Source organism: Artibeus jamaicensis, unplaced genomic scaffold, assembly GCF_021234435.1.
Source record: "Artibeus jamaicensis isolate MK-2021 breed Jamaican fruit bat unplaced genomic scaffold, CSHL_Jam_final contig_465, whole genome shotgun sequence".
NCBI classification, from domain to species: Eukaryota; Metazoa; Chordata; class Mammalia; order Chiroptera; family Phyllostomidae; genus Artibeus; species Artibeus jamaicensis.
This window is the reverse complement of record NW_026521843.1, coordinates 14,696,517-14,721,971: the sequence shown is the minus strand read 5'-3', so window position 1 is coordinate 14,721,971 and position 25,455 is coordinate 14,696,517. Positions and strand designations below refer to the sequence as shown.

Below are 25,455 nucleotides of genomic sequence, written 5' to 3'. Positions count from 1 at the left end.
CCTTTCTCCCTCCCTCCCTCTTCCTCTCTCCCCCAAAATAAAAAGAAGAAATATAGATCCAATCTCTTAAGCATCTTAGGAGGAAAGACCAGAAAACTTAAAAAAAGCAGCTTTTTTATGGTTAATTACCTGGAGCCTATGAAGTTCTCAATGAATACAAACAGGCTCATTTATGGGTATTTTTTTTGAAGGACTGTTTTGTTTTCCTTTTTTTTTTTTTTTTTTAGAGCGAGGGGAAACACCGATCAGTTGTCTCGCACATACCCAACCGGGAACTGAACCCGAAACCCATGCATATGCCCCGACCGAGAATCAAAGCCCAAACCCTTCAGTCTACAGGACAATGCTCCAACCAACCGAGCCACACCGGCCAGGAGGACTGTTTCTTGCTGGTAGCTTTTCTCAGTGTAATAAGATCTCATTTTTAGTTGTAGGGGGAGTTTAGTTGGCTTAGAGCTATGTTATGATTAGAAGAGCCAAAGAAAGGATCAGGGCAGACACACCTCCCACCACTTAGCAACTGAGTGGAACGTGTGCGCCGCTTGGCGCAAACACGGCTTCCACTCAAGGACGAGGCTCTCCAAGTTGTGTGGGCACCTGCGTGTGACGGGTTCTCAAGTCTGTGGGAAATTAACCTCTGACTTGTTTGAATAGCCCAGCGAAGGTAATGAAAACTCCAGAAAGGAGTAGAAGAGTTCTATACAGAAGAGTAACTCTCCAGGCACCTAAGTTAGAACTTGTCAGGGCCCAGGTTTGGAAAGCCGGGAAGAGTTAATAATATTAGAGGGACAGGGAGATCTCAGTGCCCCGAGGGGCTGATGACTTTACAGCCCTATCACCCTTGTTCAAACAGCAGCACCTGTGGTTAGGAATTCCTCTCTGTTGGAACCCACATCCAAACCTCTTGGTCTGGTTCTTCAGACCCTCCACCCTAACTACGGAGAGCAGGAATGCCCTGCTGGGCCAGCGCACATCTCCCCACTATGCTGCACGCTCGGATCCACCACTCCTGTGTTCAAGCCACGCTCCAAATTTCTCCATCCTCCTCCCACCCACCTGCCACAGCATGCCCCTTCCTCGGGCACCTGCTCATACCCCAGCTCGGGCCTTCCTGACTCCAGGTCTGTGCCGCTCTTTTCTGAGAACTAGCTCCCCAGACACGGTAGACTTGTTCTCCAGTTGGTTATACATGTGTGGCTTGTCTCTCCCACTGCCTTTTTTTTTTTTTAAACAGACTTATTTATTTTTAGTGAGAGGAAGGAGGGAGAGAGAGGAGAAAAACATACTTCTCGCACATGCCAACCCCAGGACCTAATCCACAACCCAGGCATGTGCCTTGACCAGGAATCAAACTGGCAACCTTTTGCTTTGCAAGATGGTGCCCAACCAACTGAGCCACACCAGTCAGGGCTGGTTCTTTTTATTTTAATAGAAAGATGGGTTTGAAGCAGTCCTGTGTATGATTATGATTCTAGCTGTTACTGGGTAAGCCACCCGGCAACTTTTCCAAGCCAGTTTCTGCATTTGCAAAATGGTTGGGAAGTTGGCATAAGATTAAGTGTTAAGTTCGTGCTCACACTTTCAAAAATGAGCTCCTCTTCCTTTTCCCATCGCTGTAACATGCTCACAGCACTTTGCTCGAAGGAGGCTCTTCCCAGACAATGCTGGAGCAATCTGGACCGCCGTGTGCAAACGTGCCCCGTCGAGTCGCTGATGCCTCACAGCTGAAGCTTCCGAAATGAGGTGGGGAGCTAGTTTGCTCATCCTTGTACTTCCTTTGCACATGATATGATGCTTGTACCCAGAGGGTGCTAAGTTGAAGTCTGTTGGATCAATAAATGTCTCTGATGCTGCTGAAGTTCATGGTCTGGAACAGCACACCTTGAATGATCCACGGAAGCCCTAACTGGCAGATGCATGAGCTATTCCAGTTCCCTACCCCAGATGTCCCGAGCCAAAGTGCTCCTCAGCCCTACATGGTACCTGCCCCCAGCCCCGTCTGAAAAGTCCAGTGTCAGGGAGACGCTCCCAGGGATAACAGGTAGGAAGGGCTCCTGGCAGTAGTGGCAGCTTAACTCCAAGGCAAAGTTGGGAGGACACAGTGGCTGCCTCGTTGACTGAGGGAGAGGACTAACCAGAGGAGAGAAAAGGCCTACAGGGTAACAAACCTCACCAGTCAGGATCCAGCTGCTCAGCCTTCCTTTTGCCATGAGTCACACCAGAACTTGAAAGTGTAACTTAATTGAGGCAGGAGGGCTGGACACCTATCAGCGTAGCTCAGGACAGAGAGCACCAGCAGAACAGCTTGTTCCTGCTCGGAGCCCCAAAGGGCCACGACTATAACAATGCTGAGCTCGGCTGCTCAGCCCTGGCCAGAACAAGAGCCTGCCAGTTCTCATTTTCTAGAAGAAAGATCTGCTTATTGCACTTAGCACACTCTGCTGAAGCCAGAACTGCAGTGAAGCAGGAACTAGAGGCAGCTAAGCTATTTATTAAGTCAGTAGAAAAACTGTACAGAGTCAAGGTACAACCGGGAGACGGGCCGGCACTCATGCTGGAGAGCTCAAGTCCTGCCCAGTGCCCAAAGTATGGTCTGCAGGTGTGTACCTATGAGCCTGTGAGCTACCCACATGCCCCAGAACATCTATTACTGAGTGTGCTGCCCCCGTGGGGGGCACTGGATTCCGCGCCCAGTGGCTGGGCCTGAGGCGGAGGAGCTGGGACTTAGAAGCGGCCCAGCACAGTGGCTAACAGAGCCATGCGAATGTACATGCCGTTCTCGGCCTGGCGGAAGTAGGCTGCGCGGGGGTCCGAGTCCACCTCCACACTGCGAGAGGAGGAGAAGAGTTACCATGATGCTCATAATGGCCAACCAGGACTGAAAGCCCTCCCACAGCCAGCCCCACCCCACCCCGTGCATCCTCAATTCTGATGATGTCTGTCACCTTATCTCATTGACTCGGGGCATTGGGTGCATCACCACCATCTTCTTCTTGGCCCGGGTCATGATGTGGGGAGTGAGGATGAACTGGCCAAAACACTGTGAAGCAGACAGGGGCCCGTCAGCACCCCAAGGCAAGGGTGGCCATACAGACATGAGCTTGGGTTCCCCCAAGGTCCCCTCCACACCCACATGACGTTACCACAACCAAGGGACCCTGACCAAGCTCCAGGGGCCCAGTCTGCCTGGCCTCCAGTCCTGATGCCCAACAGCCCCAGATGCCTGGCACTCACAGCCTCGTACTCCTGGGCGGAGCCAAAGCGCTCTTTCTGGATCCGCGTCATGTAGAGCACATCGGTGTCAGGCAGCGCCTCCTCGATGCTCTCAAACTCCTCCTGAAGGGTGAAGCCAAGGCAGGGTGAGTGCAGCACCAGGTTCTGCCTGCCTGACCCATGTCCCCCATGGCCTTCCAGGATCTCACCTGCTTGGTGCCACGGGAGGCCACGAAGGTCCACACACTGGGTGGCATGCGCAGGCTGGGAGGTGCCACGTAGCGCAGGCTGACACGGTACTGGGTGAGCAGGCAAGCCAGGGAATGCACTGTGCGTCCATGCTTCAGGTCTCCCACCATTGTGATCTAGGGGAGGACCTCAGTCACCAAGAAGACCCCCAGACTGAGCACCCCACTTTCCATTTCAGAGCTTTTGGCCTTAGCACCAGGACGCAGGCCTCCTTGGTGCAATGTGACCAGGCATAAAGGAACTAATTCCCAGCTACCTCCCTCACCAGACATTCCCTGGGCAGGCCATGGCCCTCACCGTCATGCCGTTGACAGTCCCCAGCTCCTCCCGAATGGTGAAGATGTCCAGCAGGGCCTGGGTGGGATGCTCTCCCACCCCGTCCCCAGCATTGATCACTGGCCTCCGGCAGTGCTTGGCTGCCAGCTATGGGAGGGGGGCACAAGGAAGGAGAATCTTGTCTTTTGTACCTCCCTACCTCAGTCTCACTCTCCCTGGGTCCCCCCACCCATCTGACCCAATATGAGACTTGCAGTCACAGGAAGTGTCAGCAGAAGGGACCCTCAGGTCCCTGGCACAGGTGCACAGGTCAGCCTCACCTCCACTGCTCCGGGCTGGGGGTGCCGAAGCACCACGACATCGGCATAGCAGCTCATGGTCTGCACGGAGTCAGCCAGGGATTCACCCTTTTGGACAGAGGATGTGGCTTCCGAGAAGCTGAGTACAGCGCCCCCCAGCCGGGCCATGGCGGCTGCAAAAGAGCTGCTGGTCCTCGTGCTCACCTCGTAGAACATGGAGGCCATCACCTTCCCCTAGGAGTGGACAAGATTCAACGTGTGTGTGTGTGTGTGTGTGTGCGCGCGCGCGCACGAATCTTGGAGGACCCACCGGCTACTGCTGGCCTTCCTTCCCCAACCCTCCACTTACATGAGAGGGAAGCTGAGAGAATCCTTTCCCCCAAAACCCCGCCATGAACTGAATTTCCACCGTCTGTGTCACTCAAAGCTAAAGGCTCTGCTCCAAAAGGCCATTACTAGGTGTCTGAGTGAGACACACACTCTCTGGGAGAAAAGGGAAGACCCCAGCCTTCTCCCTTGAATGTGCCCACACACACCCAATGACCAGGTGAGTGGGCTGCTGCTCAAGGCTTTGTGAGTCAGCTGCATGTTGATAGGAGGACAGACAGACAGACATGGGGGACCCAGAGCATCAGGCCCTTCCACAGCACAGAAGCTGAAGTTACAGTGGGAGGTTCGGACTCACGCAAGGGGTTTATGGTGGGGGCAAGAGGCCCTGCTGACAGGCTGGGATTCTCAGCTCACAGCCCTGGCCCTGACCTTGAGGATGTCGAGGCTCCGCTCCTTCTGCACCATCATACGCAGCGTGTGTGCCACATTGAAGAGGTGAGACATCTAAGAAAGATCCCGAGTCAGCTGGAAAGGACAGGCCCCCAGAGGTCCTAGCCCCAACCTGCCAGATCCTCAGAGCTCTGGGTGTTCCCACCCTTCCTCCCCTAGGCACCTGATCCTTGGTGAACTGCTGGACAGACAGGATATGTTGGCCCACTAATGAGTGCAGCAGGGGTGAGGTCTGGGGGTGCAGCAGGCCAGGGGGCCCCAGGTTCTGGGGCGACGCCTGTCTAGGCACTGGTTGTGGAGGGTAGCAGGTGCCATCAAGGGTTCCCACCAACTCTGCTGGGAGGGACCGGGCAGAAGAGGCGGGTCAGAGGGCTCCTCCTCCCCAAGCCGGATCAGAGACCCCGAGGTGAGGGCGTGTCGTGGGGGAGTCTCTCACCTGGCTCAGCTGCCTTCCGGGATGCCTTTTCCTTCGGCTCGTCAACTGCAAATAGGGCAAGGGAACGAACGGACAGATGTAAGCCTGCAGCCGAGGTCCACGAAGAGCCCCATTCCCCCAAGACTGAATCACAGTGTCTGTTAAACCGACTCACACCACAGTAGCTCTAGCAGGTTAGAGGAGAGCAGGAAGTACTAGCAGCTCCGGGGACACACACATGATTTCCCATGGGGGTTGTTGTGTGTGAGCAGTGCTCCCCTCCCTGGGCCCTCCCAGGTGGCAAAAGGGGGAACGGCCAGGCTCACATCAACGGACCACCTGGATTAGCCCATGCTCTGCTGCCCCGTGGGATCCCAGCTCCCGGGCGCAGGAATGCAGCTGCCCACAACAAGAAACGGCCTGTGAGAGGAGGCTGGGGGCGCCTACCTTACACAGGGCAGACAGACTCAGGCACAGGCGGGTAAAGGGGGTCAGACGAGGGTGTGGGGATGGCAGGAAGGACAAGGAAGGTGGACAAAGAGGAGGTGCTGGGAGAGTGGGGCCCGGATCAGTTCCTAGGCCACTAAGCCCCTAACCCTGGTCCATCCAGGACACTGTGGGGGGTGGGCAGAGAGGAGCCTGTCCCTGCACATCTCTAAGTCCAGGTGGCCCACCCTCCGAGTAACAGGACGATGCTCTCTTACCGGGCAGACCTGGGTCGGAGGCTCGGTGGATCCGGGGTGGCAGGTGGAACCGGCCGTCAGGAAGCCCTGGGATGCCTCGGCGGGGCCTTTCCGGTGTCTGGACAGAAAACATTGGTCTGGTGTTTTGAAAACACCAACCTGACCCCTTGTCAAATTCACCCATCACGAAAAGCCAGACTGCTCCCTGGGCAAATGAACTCCATTCTCTGTCACCGCCCCTTATCACTATGCTGTCCCCAACAGGGACAGACACGCTGGCCTTCCAGAGCTGTGTGCTAGCCCCATGACAGGCCCTAGCTAGGGCTCTGGTTGGATTAATGGGCTTGTGTTTCCCAGAGGTAACCTCCTAGGAGACAGAGAGGTGGGCAGTAGGGATTTTAATGGTCAAGTGCAGAGCCTTCTGCTCCTGAACCACCAATGAAAACATTTATGCCCTCAGCCTGTCCCTGGTTGCAACTCCCAACACTCCCACCCCAGCCCCAAGCAATGTGTGTACCGTGGTGACCTCGCCGGCGGCAGGCGCAGAGGGCGTGAGCTGGGGAACAGCTCCCTGAGGCCACTTGCGCACATCCTGTCCATAGCCCGGGGGCACCAGAACCTGTAGACAGGAGCAGGGGAGTGAGGAGAGCGCTGGGCTGGGACTGTGAAGAAATGTGAAGCAAGGAGAAAAATGCCCTGGGGGAGCTGTGCCCACACATGGAGAGGGCAGTGGGAGAGCACAGTGGCCACGCGGACAGGCTGTGGTGGGATGAAAATGACACAAGTGGGGTTGGGTGCAGGCCACACACACCTGCCCATCAATATAGGCAACCTCTCCTCGCAGGACCACACGTCGAATGGTGCCTTTCACCTTCTGCCCCTCAAAGGGTGTCCAGTGGGCCTTGGAGAAGGGCATGTGGCTGGGGACTGTCCACTCATGCTCCAGATCCACCTGTCCAGAGTCATGGGTTATGTTAGGGCAAGGCTGTACAGACAGAAGAAACCACGGGACAGAGAGTCCCCCCCCTCTGGGCTACCCCCAAACCTCCACATAGGTGTCCTCTTGCGGGGGCAGGTGAAAGATCCGCCGGGGGTTGTGGTGCAGGCGCTGCAGCAGGTCGTCCAGACTGAGCCGGCCCTCGCTCACAGCCGTCAGCAGCAAGGGCAGCATGGTCTCAAGCCCAGGGAAGCCAGGGGGCGGCTGGAGTCCGCACTTCTCCTCCAATGTATGGGGGGCTGGGAGAAAGAGCATCACCCTCAGCACCAATCACCCCACATCCGGGAAGTCACAGCGACCACCGGGACTGCCCCTTACTCTCAAACACTGATTTCTGGGAATCAGAAAATAGGGAAAAAGGGACTATTGCCATATTCTGGGGCCACACTCTTTACCCGTATTCTCTCCTTTACAATTTTGCTCATTCGTTCTTCCAATGAACATTTATTGACCACCTATCACAGACCAGGCAACATAAAAGCTGGGGAGCTATACAGGTCAAGTCCCAATCTTCACGGAGCTAGGGTCCTGGCCCAGATCCCCTGAACTGGAGGCACAGGCCCTGATGGGCAGGGGAGGTACACTGTGGACCCTCTCACCGTGATCTGAGGCAAAGCAGTCGATGACAGCCATGTTCTCCCACAGGGCTTCCACGTCCTGGCGGGAGCCAAGCTCAGGCCGGACCTCCCCCTTCCCAGGCCCCAGGCGTTCCAGGTCATCACGGCTCAGGAACAGGTGGTGGGGCGCCACCTCGCAGGTCACTGGCAGCCCTCGTGCCTTTGCAGCTTTAATCAGCAGGATCTGGGGAGAGAGCGGGGAGAGCTAGAGGCGTGCTTCTATGCCCTGCCCCACGAAGCCCCCACAGCCAGAAAGCCAAGGGCTCTGGCTCTAGGTTCGCCCAATCTGCCACTGCTCCTAGGGACTCCCCTGACCTCCTGGGGTGACTAGGAAAGCAACAGGGCCCTGGGACTTCTGGTGCAGCTCACCTCTTCCTTCCGTGCCACGTGACAGATGTGCACTGAGCGCTGGGTCAGCTGAGCCACCATGAGGATGGCGGCCACACTCTGCCGCTCTGCGTGGGCCACAATGGGGAGGTGGCAAGGCCAGGTCTCGAAGTGCTGCGGGCAGAAAGCGCTGTCAGGGAGCGTGCAGAGCCGTCGATTCTCTGTGCCTATCAGAGCCCTCGTGGCTCCTTGCCGCTGGTCAGCCCAGCTGCTGCGACTGGCTGGCCGCCTCCTCCCACATGCCCACTCCCTACCTCCATCCACTGGGCCACACTGTCCAGCCGCAGCTCAGAGAAGGTCTCATTGAGGTAGAGCTTCAGCCCTGCAGCAGACCCCGCTACAGCACCCAGGGTCCCTGCGTTTTCCGACGAAGCTCCAAGGAATAAGGCAAAGTCACAGCGGGCACCAGCCTCTGCCAGCTGGAGAGAAGACACATGACACAGGGCCCATCGGCATCTGTGCCAGCCTGGCACCAGTGGCCTGGGCCCCTGGGCAGGGGCAGAGGGAGTGGGGTTCAGGGAGGTGGTGGAGGCCGGTGGGGACACATGGATTACCACGGAGCAGGAGTGCAAAGGCTCACCTTTTGGGCCAGGGCCAGGGCAGGGGCGTCGATGATGGGGGGCCGGGTATTAGGCATGGCACACACCATGGTGATGCCGCCAGCCAGAGCAGCAGCTGTGCCTGAGGCAAAGTCCTCCTTGTGTGTGCCACCTGGCTCCCGCAGGTGCACGTGGACATCAATCAACCCTGGGAGAGCGTGGCGGCGGGAAGATCAGAGGAAGATTCAGGGACATGAAGGCCATCAAGGAGGTGAGTTGAGGTGAAAGGAAAATATAAGTGGGAGGTGCAAGGTTCCTCAGTCAAGGGCACCCGGATGGAGGAACAACAGGGCTCAGAGGGACAAAACCTCTGGGGCCTCCACGCTCTACACAGCCCAGGGCAGGGCATGGGCCCACAGCCACGCTCGCCACACCGGGGTCTCTGTGCCAGCTGTACCACTGTGTAGAGCCAGGTTCTCCCAGGAGCTGACTTACCAGGTAGCCGCACAAGCTTCTGGGAGGTCATGCAGTCAACATGCACCTTCATAGGCGGGGCTGGCCCGATCTGACCCAGGGCCTGCAGACAGAAACCGTGGTCAGCTCTGACATTAGGGCATCCTGGGAGGTGTAAGGAGGGAGGGCTTTCCCACAAACCCAGTGCCTCCCTCTCTTTCTGCAGCCAGAGAGCTTGCTTATTAGTGTGGCTGCTTCACACCGAGGTCTCCCAGTTGCATGGCCTGCTCACTCCTCCCTCCTCCCCCATTAACACTGGCTGTCTCCCTCCTGTGCCAGATCTCAGTCACCTCCACAAACAGTTTGGTGCATTTGATATCAATGATGAGGGGCACGGAGAAGTCAGCAGCCAGACGTCGGGTGCGGTAGCCCTTGGTGACAAAGGAAGAGAGACGGCGGCCCCCAGCGCCACGCATTGACAGGTTTATCACAAGCTCAAAGTGATTCTCAGCCAGCTGCTCCAAGATGCTTCGCTGTGGTGGGCACTCCCCATCCACTGCCTCCTCAAAGTGCCAGTCAACAGCTGTCACCTGTGGCCCAGAGACAAGGCCAGGGGTCAGGAAGCCCAGCCTGAAAGGAGGGGCGGTGGCCCAGGAGCCCATGAGGAGAAGACTGAGGGCCCACAGGGCGGGGACATGGGCTGCCTCTACTTGCTAGTGGCAGAGTCTATTTCTTGGAATACAAAAGATATCTTGGAACAGGAAAGATATCTCTAAACTTGGTAACCACCAAGGACTCTGTGCAGTATGAGACCCCCACCCACACACACAGAGACCAAATTCTGGAAGAGAATTTACCAGAATGCTTTGCTGCATATTCTACTTTCCCTGCACAGAATAGACATGCTTTGTCTAATTAACAACAAAAGCACAGGAAGAGGGAGAATTCTTTGGTGCTTTTGAACCCTGGAAGGAGGTAGTGCAGGGCGGGCCGAGTCGCCCCCCTACCTTGACGCCGTGCTCTGTGTAGAAGTCAGCGGTGCCCAGGCTGGCGTAGAGGCTGTAGCCCAGGCTCTCCAGCAGCCGCACGGTCGGGAGCAGCTCACTTTTGTTCTGGACCAAGCAGAAGGAGGATGAAGTTGTGTTTCTCCCGCCTCCACTCCAAGGTCAGGCCAGCTGCCCCCATCTCTCTGGGTGCCCCCCCTTGGACGCTGTACCTTGTAGCTGCCAATGGTCAGCAAGATGTTCTTCTTGGGGATCTTAAAGCCGGTGCTTAGCATGGCCTTGAGGTAGGCCTCACAGCGGCTCTCCCCAAAGCCAGCCACCTCCCCAGTGCTGGTCATTTCCACGCCCAGCACCACGTCAGCACCCGCCAGGCGGGAGAACGAGAACTGGGGCACCTGAGGGAGCAGGATGTGGGAGAGGCCGAGGTGTGAGGGACCCGCCTCCCGCAGTGGGAGAGGCAGCCCCACCTCCTCTCCTTGGTCCTGCCCTGCTGCTGCTGTTCTACGCATGCCCGATGCCCACCAGCCAGCTGCTCCCTCAACGCTCCCAGGCCTTCCTTCGGCTATTCCCTGGCCTTGGGACAGCTCCTCAACAAGCTCTGCAACTCAAACATCCTGCCCACCCTTCAAGGCCTAATTCAAATGCCACCTCTCCTCTCGCATCTTCCCAGGTCACCCTTTTTGGAAGTGGCACCTGCTATCTCTAAACTCCTTTATTAGCGTTTTGTTTATATCTCCACTATATAGGTTTATTACAGGCTGTTCTATTATCAAGATGTTTTTGGACGCAACTTCTCTTGCCTCTCATTTCAAGAGTGTAACTCTTCCAGGGGTGTCCAACCTGTGGCCCACAGGCCACATGCAGCCCAGGATGGCCGTGAAAGTGGCCCGACACAGTCATAAGTTTCCTTAAAACATTATGAGGTTTTTTTTGTGATTACGTGTCACAATGTATTTAATGGGTGGCCCTGGACAACTCTTCTTCTTCCAGTGTGGCCCAGAGACGCCCGGAGGTCAGACATTTGTGCAGAGGGACAAGGCCTCCTCACTGCTCTCAGAGTCGAGCTAGGGTCAGCCGGCGGTCAATGTCACACTGACACCCTGACTGGCAACCTGTGTGGTGAGGGAACTCTGTCCAGCTGCTATCCGTCCTACTGTGTCCCTGCTGCTAACCTCGAACCTCAGGGTTTTGAACCTCCTTACCTTGACCCCCACAACTCCAGAGCCGGTCATGAGCCCCACAGGCTCCACCTCTTCCCCCATGATGACCCGTGTGGCTAAGGCGACTAGGTCGACACCCAGTGTCTTGGAGACGAAGGGAAAGGAGCGAGAGACACGCACGTTGCACTCAATGACTTTCAGCTGGTCGTCCTGGAGCAGAGGGGATGGGTAAGGCCTTCTGCAGGTTGGGCTTGCAGATACCACCTCCTGGACCTGAGCTCCTCCCCTCGCTCACTGTTCTGGATGGAACCAACCAGGTAAAAATCCCTGCCAACATCGCAGGCCCTGGCTGTAACCCTGTCCCTCCAGCCTGCCTGCTGATTTCCATGAGGGCAGGAAAGTGCAGGGCTTCCTGGCACTGGGGCCAGCACAGAATGAGGAGGCATTGTGGCCCTTTAGTCCCTTCCTACCTTGGCAATGAGCTGCAGATTGAAGGGTCCTGTGACCTGTAGCTCCTGGCCCACAGCGTGCACGATAGTTTGGATCCGCTCCAGTGTTTTGGCAGTGATGTCTTGTGGTGGGGTCACCAGTGTGGCATCCCCTGAATGCACACCTGCGTTCTCCACATGCTCAGAGATGGCAATGGCCACCACCACACCATCACAGGCCACAGCATCCACGTCAATCTCCTAGTGAAGGGCAGTGTGCAGAGTGATGTAATGCAGGGCAAGGGCCTTTTTTCTTCTGCCACTTGCCCCAGGGTGGTCCCTTCCTTCAAGAGCACCGGTACAACCCATCCTTCCCAGCTCATTCTGCCTACGGATTTCTGTAGGACCTGAACAGGAAGGGCCTCCTCTAGGGCTGGGAGGCTGCCCTCGGAGATGTCTTGGTCTGCAGCCTCCTACCTTGGCCTCCTGGATGAACTTGGAAATGACCACAGGATGCTCCTTGGAGACAGCTGCTGCACTGCTCAGGAAGCGCTCCAGGTCCCCATCGGAGTAGGCCACATTCATGGCAGCACCACTCAGCACATAGGAGGGGCGCACCACGCAGGGGTACCCCACACTCTGGCAGAACTGGCGAGCGGACTAAGGGCACAGGGAACTTAGTTAGATTGGTCACACTCCCCAGAGACATCCTCCAGCCTCCCACCAGGGCCCAGCCCACCTCCAGGTCACTGAGTTCCCTCCATTGAGGCTGGCTGATACCGATGGTGTCGAGTAGCCGGGAGAACTTGAAACGGTTCTCGGCTGAGTCGATGGCTTCAGGGGAAGTGCCTAGCACCCGGCACTGCTGCCGATGCAAAGCCATGGCCATGTTGTTGGGCAGTTGCCCCCCCATGGAGAGGATCACACCTTCAGGGCTCTCCAGCTCGTAGATGTCCATCACTACCTACAGTGCAAGACGAGAATCAAGTGGTGGTGACAAGTAGGGGCAAGGACCTCAGCCTTCTGGCCCACTGCTCCTCACCCTCCATGGATATCCCTCACATCCTAAGAATCTTAGGTCAGCCAGCTACTCCCACCTGATCCTAGCCACTGGGGCTCAGGGGCAGCCGTCAGCCCTCTCACCTCAAAAGAAATCTCATCAAAGTAGAGTCGGTCACACATATCATAGTCAGTGCTGACTGTCTCTGGGTTGTAGTTCACCATGATGGTCTTATACCCCATCTGCGACAGAGAGGGGACGGTAGTAGGTCCAAGGTGTTGAAAAGGAGACATGTGCCTTGGTGGGACACAAGACAGGCGAAGGGGACCCCGCCCCCAACCCAAAGCCCCACAACAGATGCAAAGACTAGCAATGCACAGAAAGTGCCAGGATTAAGCATGGGTGGAAGGCACTCTCTGCAGCTGAACAGAACAGCAGAGAAAACAGCATGAAAGACTGGCTCTTGGACCTTTCGAAGCTGCTGGATGCAGCCCACGGCACACCAGTCGAACTCAACACTGGAGCCGATACGGTAGACGCCAGAGCCGAGGACCAGGACATGAGGCATTCGAAAGGTGAGGTCGTGGCTGGTGCTCCAGTACGTCAGGTACAAGTAATTTGTCTGGGCTGGCCACTCAGCTGCCACTGTGTCTATCTGTTTCACCGCTGGGCAGATCCCTAGCTCCTGACGCAGCTTTCGAACGGCCAGCTCTGTGCTAAAGAAGAAAGGGCAGAAACATGGGCCCTGGGAGCAGGATACAACTGAGCAAGGGAAGAAGACCCCAGGGCAGGGATCACAGAAGAAGATACACTAGGGATGAAGGCCAGAGGCCTCCAAAGCCCCCCACTCACCCTCCTTTCCGAGGGCGAGTTCACTGCCCCACGTGTCTCAGCCCAAGGCCCTCACCGCCATCTCTCACCTCAGAACCGCGAGGGCAATCTGCTTGTCTGAGAAGCCAAGACGCTTGGCCTGGTGCAGCAGGCATGGGGGCAGGGGCTGTCCACGGTGCTGCTCCAGCAGCTGGGCGTGTGCAACGATCCGCTTCATGCGGTGCAGGAACCAGCGGTCGATGCGTGTGAGCTCGTACAGGCGCTCCACCGAGTAGCCAGCCCGCAGAGCAGCTGCCACCACAAAGATCCGCTTATCTGTCGGAGTCTCCAGCTCCTGATGGGGAGAGGGCAGACAGATGGAGACAAGGGACTGTGCAGAGGTAGGAGATGGCAGCATGTGAGCAAAATGTTCCCAATCTATTGTCAGCACTTCAAAGAGCCTGAGAGCATGACTGTCATCATCTCAGAAAGGGAAACTGCAGGCCGCAGCAGAGGCTCTGCAGCTGCGAAAGCCTGGACACTGACCCTGGCTCTGCCTCTCGCTGCCTGTGGGGCCCTGAGTGTGTCCCACAGCCTCAGTGAGCCTCAGCTGCCTCATCCATAAAGGCAAGTCTCATGATGCGTTGTCCTCATATAAGGACAATTGAGACGACAGCACAACATTCTCAGCAAAGAGAAAATGCAACGAATAGTCATCCAGCAATGACTGCTGCCACTATTCCTGCTAAGAGGCTCTTGGGCTGGGGAGAGAGAGTAGCAAGGTCCACTTCAGGAGTGTTGCCGGGAGGAGGGGGGCACGTACCATGTCGCTGACTGGCTTTACTGTGTGATCGAAGCCCACACAGTTCTCATCCACCATGCGCAGAGCCTTTTGGAAGGCCTCCTCGAAAGAACGTCCAATGCCCATGACTTCACCTGGAGATATGGGATGTAAAGACTGAGCATCTGGTGTTGGGAGAGGGGAGCTGCCCAGAAAGTCCATGGTTTGCAGTCAAATCCCCAGGAGGTTCTCAAGTCCAGTCCCATGGTGGTGGATTCATAGTGTTTCATTAATGAGAAAGCTTCAACTTTCACTTCTCCCCCCTACAATTTTCACATTTCGTTTGTTAGTGAATGTGGAATTAAAATGCCCCAAACGGGCACACAGGTACCAGAACATGGTGCAGTTGATCACAGCGGCCCAACCCCTGACTGCTGTCCAGGTGTTGGGTTTGCTCTATTCCTATTGTGAGGACACCATCTGGAATCTGACTTACCCCTTAAAACTTCAAAAAAGTCTGGATAATAGGAAGATGATCCTGTCTACTCACTGAATCTACCCAGAGCTAGTCCCATCTGTAACTGTCACTTTGGAGTATTTCTTCCCGGATCTCTGTCATGTGTAGGTTTCACACAAGATGACAGTGCACATGTCAGTTCCACCCCGCTCTTCCTCCTCCTAAGCATGTCCCCACATTGCTTTGTGGCCACATTATCGGCAGTTTAATTTCTGCATGATTTACCACAATTTAACTGCTAGCTTACTAAAGGACATTTAGCTTTGAAGTGCTTATCCTTCTAAGTGAGGCTGAGATATTTTCTGTGCTTCGGACTAGCTCCTAAGGCTAAATTTCCAGAAGTGCAGACATAAGGGATAAGACAAATTTTCTGGCTCTTGCTAAGTGTTGCAAGAGAAGTCTGAGCTTTATAATACAAAGTATAAGTTTGACCAAATTTCTAAGTATATATAATCATTTGAAACATTTTTTTTGCTAATAAGGGAAAATACTATCTCATTTACCTAGATTCCTATTTACTAATAAGAAGGAGCCTCCCCCAAGTTTGCTTACTGATTTCCTCTCTCGTAAGTTGTGTTCACATCTGGCAACTTACTCTACGGTCTTCGAGCAGTTCTTACCAACTGTATCTTTTATTGACAATGCTAATATTTGCTTTTGTAAAAAGAAGTTACAACACACAAAGGTGCTAATGGTAGTGTTAAGGAAGTAGATTATGAGTGACTTTTAACTCTTTTGCAATGCGGTTATATTATAAATGCTTTTATTTTGGGTAAAAGAAAAACCCCAAACACACCTGCATGCCTAAAAAAAACCCTAAATTCACCCTGGCTGGTGTAGCTCAGTGGATTGAGCACGGGCCTGTGAAGCAAAGGGTTGCTGGTTTAATTCCTAGTCAGGGCACATGCCTGGGTTGCAGGCCAGGTCCCCAGTAGGGGACACATGAGAGTCAACGACACATTGATGTTTCTCTCCCACTCTTTCTCCTTCCCTTCCCCTCTCTCTAAAAATAAATAAATATTTTAAAATACACCCTAAAATCTTATATACGTCCAAACTAGTCTCCGTGTGACAAGATGACAGGTGACTGATTGGTTAAACCATCTAATTTCTCCATGATAGATGTGTCTTACTTGTGTGATAAAAGATCACGTTCCAAGAATACCTGAATAGACAATAAAACACTGACATGTCTCCTCTAGGAATCCAATCTCTCGATTGTCCTACTTTCAATCCACTTCTTTTCACCACAATTTCATCATGGCTTTATTCCTATGTTTATTACAATTTTCATATAACAGAAATTCATCTCCAGATGGAACAACTTGACAGTCTTATGAGATTTCTAAAAATTCTGAAATAATATCTGCGCTCGAAACTTAACTTGTTTAATTAAAGGCTACTCCTGCTCTTAATGGAGATGTGAGCATAAGAAACACTCTCTTCCTTCACGGGCGGCACTTCGGTCACCCACGTGTTTGTTGGAGCTGAAATGTTAGGAGGACAGTCTAAAAGACCACTTAAAAAGGCAACTTAAAAGACCACCATAAGGAAGCATGCTGACTCAATTCCAGCACGCACCACTGTTTGAAGGCTGCCCCCTACACCCATTCACTGTTCCCTACGGAATTTCCTTGTTTTTATGAAAAAGATCTCTGAAATCCTGCTCTGATCTTACATGTTGAGTTAAAAAAAAAAATCTCATTTCATGACCAGAGCAGAAAGTGCCGAGAGGTGGAGACACGCTAAGAACGCCCACCGCTGTGCTGACTTGGGTTTAGAGGGTTGGCAGTGGCCACGGTCTGCCCCAAGTGGCCTGTCCCAAGCTTCGGAATTTAAACTAGCAAAGAAAACAACCAGTCAGTCGCTGCCGTGAATAGCCCAAGGGCCCTGGGCAAAATGCCACAAAGGGCTGTGGGTGGAGTTTCATGGAACTGGCCTCACTGTAACAGAGGAGCACTAGTGACCAGGTCTAGTTTTCAGTTCTTGGCGCTGCGCTCTATTTGGCCACAGCACTTTCCTTTTGTGGGCACCTAGGTCACTCAACAGTAAAATGAGAGTGATGAGACCGCCTTGAAGGCTATCACCACCCCCACCCAGAGATTCTGACCTGCCATCTGGGCGTGCAGGTGGCGTGTGTATTCTGACATAGATTTCCAGATGTCTTTGATCCCCACTCCTAATAAGAACTACCATCCTAGTTTGAAATGTCCCTATTAGCTCTGAGAAACTGTGTTCCCAAGAAGCTGCAGCTACAGATGCTGAAAGGTCATGCCAGGGAACAAACTCTAAGACATTCTAGATTCTTGAGACCAGTGGGAGCCCCGTGGGATGATCTGGGGCAGGGGAGGGGGGGATCTCTTGGGGTTTGTCTCTCACCAACACTCTTCATGCAGCTTCCAATCTTTGTGCTGACACGGAGGAACTTGCTGAGGTCCCAGCGAGGAATCTTCACCACGCAATAATCCAGGCTGGGTTCAAAGGCTGCGGTGCCCCCTGTCACCGAGTTCCTGGGAGCCATCAAGTGGGGGTGCCAGAGGACAGAACAGAAGATATAAAGGGTGAGCTTTCGGATAGCTCTCTCCATCTCTATACATCCGGACCGCTTGTTCTCTGTGTAGTCCCCGCCCATAAATGTGTTCTTTACCTCCCCGATCTCTCCCCCAACCTTGTACCTGAGATCAGGCAGAGGGATGCCCAAAGCCAGCTTGGCTGCCACATAGGCCAGGGGATAGCCTGTGGCCTTACTGGCCAGCGCAGAGCTGCGTGAGAGCCTAGCATTCACTTCGATGATGTAATACTGCAAAGAGAGAGAACAGAGGGTCACCGGGTAACTGGGCTAGAAGGCCCACCTAGGATAGACCTTAGAAGAGGCGAGCAAATAAAGCCCTTCCCAAAGTGAAGCTAGCAAAAGCGCCCCACCCAAGGCCCGACCCTGCCAAAGACAATGCTGGCTTCTTCTCAAGTCTGTGGCACCAAAAGGCCTCTTGGCCTTGAGGCCTCAAAATTACGGTAGGAAGCCCAACAGCCAGAATGTTCACCCCAGGACCTAGTCTCACCTGCTCAGACTCGGGGTTCAAGGCATACTGCACATTGCACTCCCCAACAATTCCGAGGTGCTGGGTCACCTTGATGGCCGTCTGCCGCAGGAGCTGGTACTCTCTGTCATTCAGTGTCTGGCTCGGAGCCACCACTATGGACTCACCAGTGTGGATGCCCAGCGGGTCCAAGTTCTCCATGTTACACACCTGTAAAGGGAGGGTCTCACAAAGGTCAGTGTCAAAGCGGGTCAGGAGAGACAGGAGGCTGCATCCAACCCCGGGTCTGAGGGACACTGAACCCTCAAGGTCTCAGCCCTGGCCTCTGCTCTTACAAGAGGTCATACCACCTGATACCACTCCCACCCCATCTCCATTGCTCACCGTGACACAGTTGCCGTAGGCGTCTCTCACCACCTCATACTCGATCTCTTTCCATCCCTTCAGGGACTTGTCTACCAGGACTTGGCTGGTATGGGCAAAAGCTGGGGCCACGAGAGCAGAGAGCTCCTCCCTATTCGATGCAAAACCAGAGCCCAGGCCACCTAGTGCAAAGGCCGCGCGCACCAGCACAGGGTATCCCAGTCGCTCGGCAGCTGCCTGGGCCTACAGTGAGTAGAAGAGATGAACCAACCGGTCAGGCTTTGACTGCCTGCAGCACAGAGGGTACGTGGACCCAGGGAAAGTACGATATAAAGAAAACAACACCATTCTGCCTCCCTTTAACCACCTCTCAAACCTGTTCAAGGGAGTTCGCTGCCTCACTGGGGGCCACATGCTCTCCAATCTCTGCCATCCTGGAGGCAAAGGCGCGCCGGTCCTCAGTCAGCTCAATGGTCTCCACGGGTGTGCCCAGGACCCGGACACCGTACCGAGCCAGCACCCCAGCCTTGGTCAGCTCCACACCACAGTTCAGCGCTGTCTGGCCCCCGAAGGTCAGTAGTATGCCATCTGGGCGTTCGTTGCGGATCACCTGCGGAGGAAGAGGGAGGGGGCAGCAGGCATTGAGACCTTGGGGTCTGGAAATGCAGGAAAGGCATTTAGAAACCCCAGTGTGACCACTGGATCCCCCGCCAGCATGGGCTCCATCCTCAGCCCTGCCTTAACCCAGTCATACCTGGGTAACGTAGTGAGGTGTTATGGGGAGGAAATAGACCTTGTCCGCCAGGCCCTGGGAGGTCTGCACTGTGGCAATGTTGGGGTTGATCAGCAGCGTCTGGATGTTTTCCTCCTTCAGGGCCTTGATCGCCTAGGGGACAGAAACACGTCAGCCTCGGCTGCAGAAGCAAGACTGTAAGCAGTCGCAGGCGGGCATCTCTCTTCCTCTTCTTCCTTCCGGTACTTAGTCCCTAACAACCAACTTCTATTCCTCAGCCCCTCACCTTTCCGCATATTCCCCACACTGCCTCCTTCATTTTCTCTCCACAACCAATGTTTATAGCTTTCTCCCTAAGACTCTATCCATTCCTGAGGCTCACACACCCAGAGGGGTGGGTGGACATGACCTACCTGTGAACCTGAGTAGTCAAACTCTCCAGCCTGGCCAATGGAGAGGCCCCCTGAGCCCAGGATCAGAACCTTCCGTGGTGGTGGAAGCCCAGAGCCTGGGCTGGGAGTCCCAGGCGGACAGAGGTGCTCAGCTAGTCGCTCTCGAACTATGGAAACAAAGAAAGTCACAGACGCCCTGGCCGGACAGCTCAGTGGGTTAGAGCATTATCCCAACACACCAAGGTTGCAGGTTCCCTCCCTGGTCAGGGCAGTCAAGAATCAACCACTGAATGCATAAATAAGAGAAACAAATTGATGTTTCTCTCTCTCACGCTTCCTCTCTCAATAAATATAATTTAAGAGAATAAAAGTCATACACTGTCAGAGCTAAACATCTAGGAGAAATCATCTGGATTAACCCCCTCACTTTACAGCAAAATCCAGAATAAGCCATGCCTCTAGTGGGAGTGGCAGAGTCAGAATCATGACTTAGGAGCTGCTTTCAGTAGAAGTACCAGTAAATCATCTTAAAGAAAATCATCGTGGTTTGGCTGCCTCCCCAACCCACCCCCTTAGCCTCCCAAACACGTATCAGTTCGTCCAGCCTAGAGCCAGCCGTTCTTCACTCCACAGTCCAGGTGCTTACCTGTCTGGCACGCAGGGTTTCCAGCTATGGCTTCTTTCACTGTTTCCAGAAAGATATCAAAAAGCAGCTCCATATCTGAAGGGCCAGCGTGGTGCTCTGGGTGAAACTGAACACTGTCAAAGAGACTAGGTCACAAAACCTGTCCTCATCACTGGCTTGGGCATGGGCAGCCCTGGAGGTGGGGAGAGGGACCAATGAAGGGGCCCCACTATTATGTTTTACTCTTTGATCTTCAAGTCCCAGGGGGCTTCAGAGCTGGACACATGCAGCCACCCTGCCAGAAGCACCCAGACTCACCTGAAGAAGGGCAGGCGGTCATGCACAATGCCTTCGTTGGAATGATCATTGGCGTTGGTGAAGAGAGGAAGCCAGCCCGCTGGCAGTGAGTCTGTTTCCACAGCAAACCCATGATTCTGGGATGTTAGAAAGCAGCGCCCGGAGCCCACCAGCAAGCAGGGCTGGTTATGGCCTCGGTTCCCGTACCTGGAGATGGAAGCGTGCCGAGTCACGGGCCCCTCTCACCCTCCTTCACCGCTGGACCAAACCCAACTCTCACTGACCTCAGGACTCTCACCAGCTCCTGCTGTCTCAGCACTAGTAAACACTGACTCTGTGCCTGTTCCCCAGACACCCCACCCCTTGTATCAGTAGTGCTGGCCCTTCCTCTCCCGTAAGTCCTACCTCATCTTGTAAGTCTTGGCCCCAATGGCTAAGGCCAACAGCTGGTGGCCCAGGCAGATCCCGAAGATAGGCCGGGGATTAGGCTCAGATAAGACACGGCTCAGTGCAGATATCACACTGGGATAGGCAGCAGGGTCGCCGGGGCCATTACTCAGGAAGAGACCCTCATATTCTGGAATGGGCAGGAAGGAGGCCATCAAAACCAGTATTCAACTAGAGACACACTTGAAGCCCTTTCCATTTAAGCAAAATCCCTTATCTCCATTGTCTTCACCGAGACTCATGTTGACTTTTAGCAGTTATACCAAGGCACAGATCTTCTACCTGTGCTGTTTGTCTGGGGTCCTACAGAGGCTCCAGCCACTCACCCTGGCTGTCCAATGCGTGGTTCCAGGGTACCACAGTGACCTCAGCCCCACGCCGGCACAAGCATCGGATCTGATTATACTTGAGGCCACAGTCCAAAGCAAGGATCCGAGGGGTACCCCCTGCATTGAATACCCGTGGTGCCTGGGAAATACAGGGAGACAGTTGGCTGCTGTGATCAGTGGGGACAGATATGCACACACCAATCCTTCACTTTGAAGCCTCTTCTGAGTCTCCCTCAAGTGCTCTCCCCAGTTATGGGCAGAACAGTCTCCCATGCTGCTTTGTACCTCAATGGAGACCTCTGGCACCAGGGGGCGGGCATTGGGGTCCACAAATGGCAGGGCTAAAGGCTCCGTCCCATCCTGGACCAGCTTTCCCAGCAGAGACCCTTGCTCTCGCAACTTCTTAGTCAGCTCCCGAGTATCCACTCCTGTTGAAACAGCACGCTCTGAGAGACCACACTCCCTAACCCAGTCACACGGGAGGTTAAAACTGCAAGGAGAACCCCATCCCACAGCCCTCAGCAACACACAGCTATTCCGTGGGCACCAGAGTCCTGGGCCACCCTGGTGACAGTGGTACTACAATCAGGTACACTTGCCAAAAATACCTATACCTGAACTGTACCATGACTCTAGATCTATCGGTTTAGAAAAAGAACATGCTGCCCTGGCTGGTGTGGCTCAGCGGACTGAGCACCAGCCTGCGAACCAGAGGGTCATCAGCTCAATTTCCAGACAGGGCACATGTCTGGGTTGCAGGACAGGTCCCCCGCTGGGGGTCCATGAGAGGCAACCACCCACTGATGTTTCTCTTCCTTCTGCTCCAAAAATAAATAAATAAAATCTTTTAAAAAAAAAGAGAAAGAACATACTAAATAACACTGAAAAGAAAAACTGACCTGTTTTTGTCAAATAGGTTACAAGGCCCATAGATTAAAAAAGATATAACTAAATGTAATATACGGATATTTAGATCCAGTTTCAAGTAAACCGTAAAAAAATCAGATAACTGGGACTATGTTAAACTCTGCCTAGATATTTGATGATATTAAGAAATCAGTTAGTTTTTTAAAGGTATGATATTGCCCTAACTGGTGTGGCTCAGTGGGCTGGGTGCCATCTTACAAACCAAAAGTTCACCAGTTGGATTCCTGGTCAGGGCACATGCCTGTGTTCCAGGCCAGGTCCCTGGGTTGGGGTACGTGAGAGGTAACTGGTCAGTGTTTCTCTTTCTCCTTCCCCTTTCTCTAAAAATAAATATTTTTTTAAAAAAGGTGTGTTATGTGGTGTTTTGTTGTTTTTTTAAAGAGATTTTATTTATTTACTTTTCTAGAGAGAAGGGGAAGGAGAAAGAGAGAAACATCAATGTGTGAGAGATACATGGTTGCCTCTCACCACCCCACAGCTGGGGAACCTGGCCTGCAACCCAGGCATGTGCCCTGGCTGTGAATCAAATCAGTGACCTTTCAATTCACAGACTGGCACCCAATCTGAACCACACTAGTCAGGGCTTGTAGCCATGTTTTTAAAGGATTTTTTTCATTAATATTTAACTGTTTATGGATAAAATTACACAATGTCTGATATTTGCTTCAAAATAATCTGGGGGTTAGAGTAGTGGCGATATAGTAAGTATAGCCCTGAGTCAGTGGCTAAAAGAAGCTGGGGGTTCATTATGTATTTCTCTCTTTTTGTATGTTTCAAATTTCCCATGTGAGCAAGAGCTCAGTTCTTTGCCCCGGACCCCAATCTAAACCTTCTAATCAGATTTGTTTTATCACAACTTTGGAGTCAAGTCCCAACAGGGCAAAGAGATGTGCTCGACTCTTTTCACCCAGGCACCTGCACTCTGCCCAAACACCCGTGTTTGCACTGTACCTTGCAGGCCAGGTATGCCATGCTGCTGCAGCCACTCGTGCAGGGTGCGGCTGGCACTCCAGTGGCTGGGTGTGGGGCAACACTCTCCCACCACCAATCCAGCCACATGGATCCCCGAGGATTCAAACCACTGTTGATGGAAGGAAGAGATTGTGAGGAGCCTAGGGCCATGTATCTTCCTATGTCATCTTTCCCTTGCATGGCATGGACCCTTGTCTGGCACATCAACCACACTGAACTGTCATTCCTTAAACACACCAACCTCATGCTTTTGCCCTTTACCAGCAGTGCTGTCCCCCACATGAAAGACTGAACACATGGGCCCAGGGTGTCTAATTGTTAATGGATCTTCCTTTTTCCTTCCTTTCCTTTTATCCAAAACTGAGATCACAAATCCCCTTCTGTGAAGCCACCCCCCTCACCCCACTGCAGCTTGTGCCTCCTCCTTAGAGCTCTCCGAAGCTCACTTCATTTCCATTGTCCTTCCAATTTACATGGTGGTATGAATGTGTTTGTGTCTTCCTCACACAACTGTGAGCTCCTCAAGATCAAGGTGACTGACACTTGGTAGCAGTCAATAAACATTTACTGAGTGCTGGGGAAGGAACAATGGGCATGAAAAAAGACAAGGTCCTTAACAGTCACAGTGTTAATTTGTTACTTAGGGAGCATGAAAATTAACAAGGTAATTTGTAAATAAACAAAATCATTATTACAGAGTGTGATAGAAACAGTGTATGACAGGTAGAGGCACAATATCTTACTATATAAAAATAAAGGTTCAGGGAATAATACCAGCCAGGGATTATACCCTTTCTCCTCATAGGGGATTACAGTTTAAAAAGGTAACACAAATTTGTCATCCAACAGATAAGCACTTAATAACCAAACAGAGAAACAAGTCACTTACGTGGGAGGGAGTGACATATTCTATTACATCTGCTTCATGGAAGATTTAAAGAAAGGTGGATATTGACATTGTTATTTAGGGATTGGAAGAACAGTTTGGTAGAACCCTGTGTCCAGGACTCTCTGCACATGGACAAGTGTGTTTACAACACTTGTGCCACAAAAGCATCCATGGTTCTGGTGGCTCTAGGAGGCCTTACCCTAGTTCTAAGAGGGCCTCAATTCTCCAGGTTTATTAAACCAATTTTGTCAGTGTGTTTCCAGTTAAAGCTGGAGATCAACAAATGTTGACTAAGATACTGCATTATAAGGTAGAATGTCATGTATTTATAGGTTTGTGATGAGGAATGGTACTTTCCAGGAGTAACAAGTGTGACCCTTACCTAGAGTTACCTCTCCCATGTGGAAGGCAAACTCATAACAAAGGGTTAGTAAGCCTGGAGTCAGGAGAAAGCAAGTCTGAGAAAAATTCCACCCAGGCTATGGTGACTTCCCTTCTTGTGTGTGTGTGTGTGTGTGTTTTTTTAATTGCTTGAACTCTCAGAGGGCAACCTAATTTACAATTTCTAGGATAGGAGGGATATGGAAAACCTCACTGTGGGAAGAAGCTTGAGTTTTCTTATCTAGATGTAAGAACTTTATTGACAAGTGGGAGGAAATGAGGCAAGGTAAGGAAAATAGGTTTAGAAAATAATAACCAATTTCACTGGTTTGAACTGGAACCTGCTGTCACTGGAGAGGGTGTGACTCTATTCTCTTTCCCACTGATCTATGTAACCTTAAAGCGTTGCTCCCTTCACAGGACTCTGCTGCTAAAAAATCATAACTGGTTCCTTTTTTGTCACTGGTTCCTGATGGAAGCCCAGACTCGGGCTTAGCCTCCAGCTGCTGTGCTTCTCAAGGTCCTTAACAAGCCCTGCACAGCACTTGTTTTATAACTTTGGTATCTCTGTCCACTCCAGGGTGCCTTGCGGAATGTCAGTGTTTTCACTTCATTAACAGGTACTAATTTAAAAGGAACATAGATAAAGCATCGGGCGTGGCTACCTTGCTGAGACCGAACTCATCCACTTCATCTGGGGGGATGCCATAGTTGCCGATCAGAGGATATGTCAGCACTAAGATCTGAGCTTTGTAGGATGGATCAGTCAGGGCCTCGGGGTAGCCGACCATGCCGGTTTGAAACACTGCAAGAAAGAGGCAGGCCTGGGGGCTCAGGCAGGGCTCCCTTCAGTCACTCCCCACGAGATGAAAATGCCCCAGTGGAGGCTGCCTTGGCTGTGAAAGATGAAAGGGGCTGGGCTGGGGCCCGGCGCCGAAAGGCTGGGGGAAGGGGGCGGGGGAATTGTGCAGGCGGGAAAATGGCGGGGTCTGGACAGGGCAGGCTGGGCAGAGAGGGCCAGCAGAGAGTGGGATGGAGTCGGCAGCCGGACCGGGCTTGCTTACCCACTTCTCCGGCAGTAGACACAGCGGCCCCAAAGGCCTGGCCCCGCAGGACCAGCCCATCCTCCAACACCAGGGTCGCCATGGGAACGGAGCTCAGAGACGTGGGAAAACAGAGCTGGAAGCGCCGCAAGTTTCTGCCTTTGATGGAACCACACGTGAAGCCTGTGGGCCTAGGATGGCTACACGTGGCTAGCGGTCCTACGCAGCGGAAAGCGCAGGCACACTGGGTAGCGGGAGCCTGCGGCTGCGCGGGAAGCCTGCAGCGTGAGGGGCGGGGCTGACACGTAAAGAGGCGGGGCGAGGGTGCCGACGAAGTAGGCGGCACCTTCCTTCCCAGTGCAATGCACGGAGACACCGGTAATACAAAGCCGATACCCTCCAAAGCAGTCT

General features: G+C 53.3%; 1 protein-coding gene across 7 annotated transcripts; it reads right to left on the bottom strand.

Moving 5' to 3' along the window:
* Positions 1-1,404: 1,404 nt before the first annotated feature.
* Positions 1,405-25,287, bottom strand: CAD (carbamoyl-phosphate synthetase 2, aspartate transcarbamylase, and dihydroorotase). Of its 7 annotated transcripts, none has more exons than XM_037146670.2 (45): positions 25,066-25,287; positions 24,667-24,806; positions 22,711-22,840; positions 21,118-21,260; positions 20,830-20,971; positions 20,462-20,633; positions 20,078-20,263; positions 19,781-19,893; positions 19,156-19,301; positions 18,764-18,895; positions 18,386-18,619; positions 18,031-18,252; positions 17,668-17,856; positions 17,284-17,408; positions 16,988-17,118; positions 14,134-14,246; positions 13,421-13,665; positions 12,970-13,216; positions 12,644-12,742; positions 12,240-12,464; positions 11,978-12,160; positions 11,543-11,761; positions 11,115-11,282; positions 10,125-10,307; positions 9,916-10,020; positions 9,259-9,498; positions 8,951-9,032; positions 8,497-8,663; positions 8,171-8,335; positions 7,899-8,030; positions 7,512-7,713; positions 6,961-7,151; positions 6,727-6,867; positions 6,433-6,534; positions 5,937-6,033; positions 5,572-5,631; positions 5,254-5,298; positions 4,981-5,153; positions 4,797-4,871; positions 4,059-4,271; positions 3,760-3,885; positions 3,423-3,578; positions 3,235-3,336; positions 2,946-3,040; positions 1,405-2,827 (listed from the first exon to the last, which is right to left on the bottom strand). In XM_037146670.2, exons 1-45 carry the CDS (start codon positions 25,145-25,147, stop codon positions 2,725-2,727), a joined length of 6,741 nt encoding a protein of 2,246 aa, XP_037002565.2. In that variant the 5' UTR covers positions 25,148-25,287; the 3' UTR covers positions 1,405-2,724. The 7 variants fall into 7 exon arrangements, with proteins under 7 accessions (XP_037002565.2, XP_037002566.2, XP_037002568.2 ...); XM_037146671.2 differs by having other exon boundaries at positions 4,981-5,150; XM_037146673.2 differs by lacking the exon at positions 5,572-5,631.
* Positions 25,288-25,455: the final 168 nt, after the last annotated feature.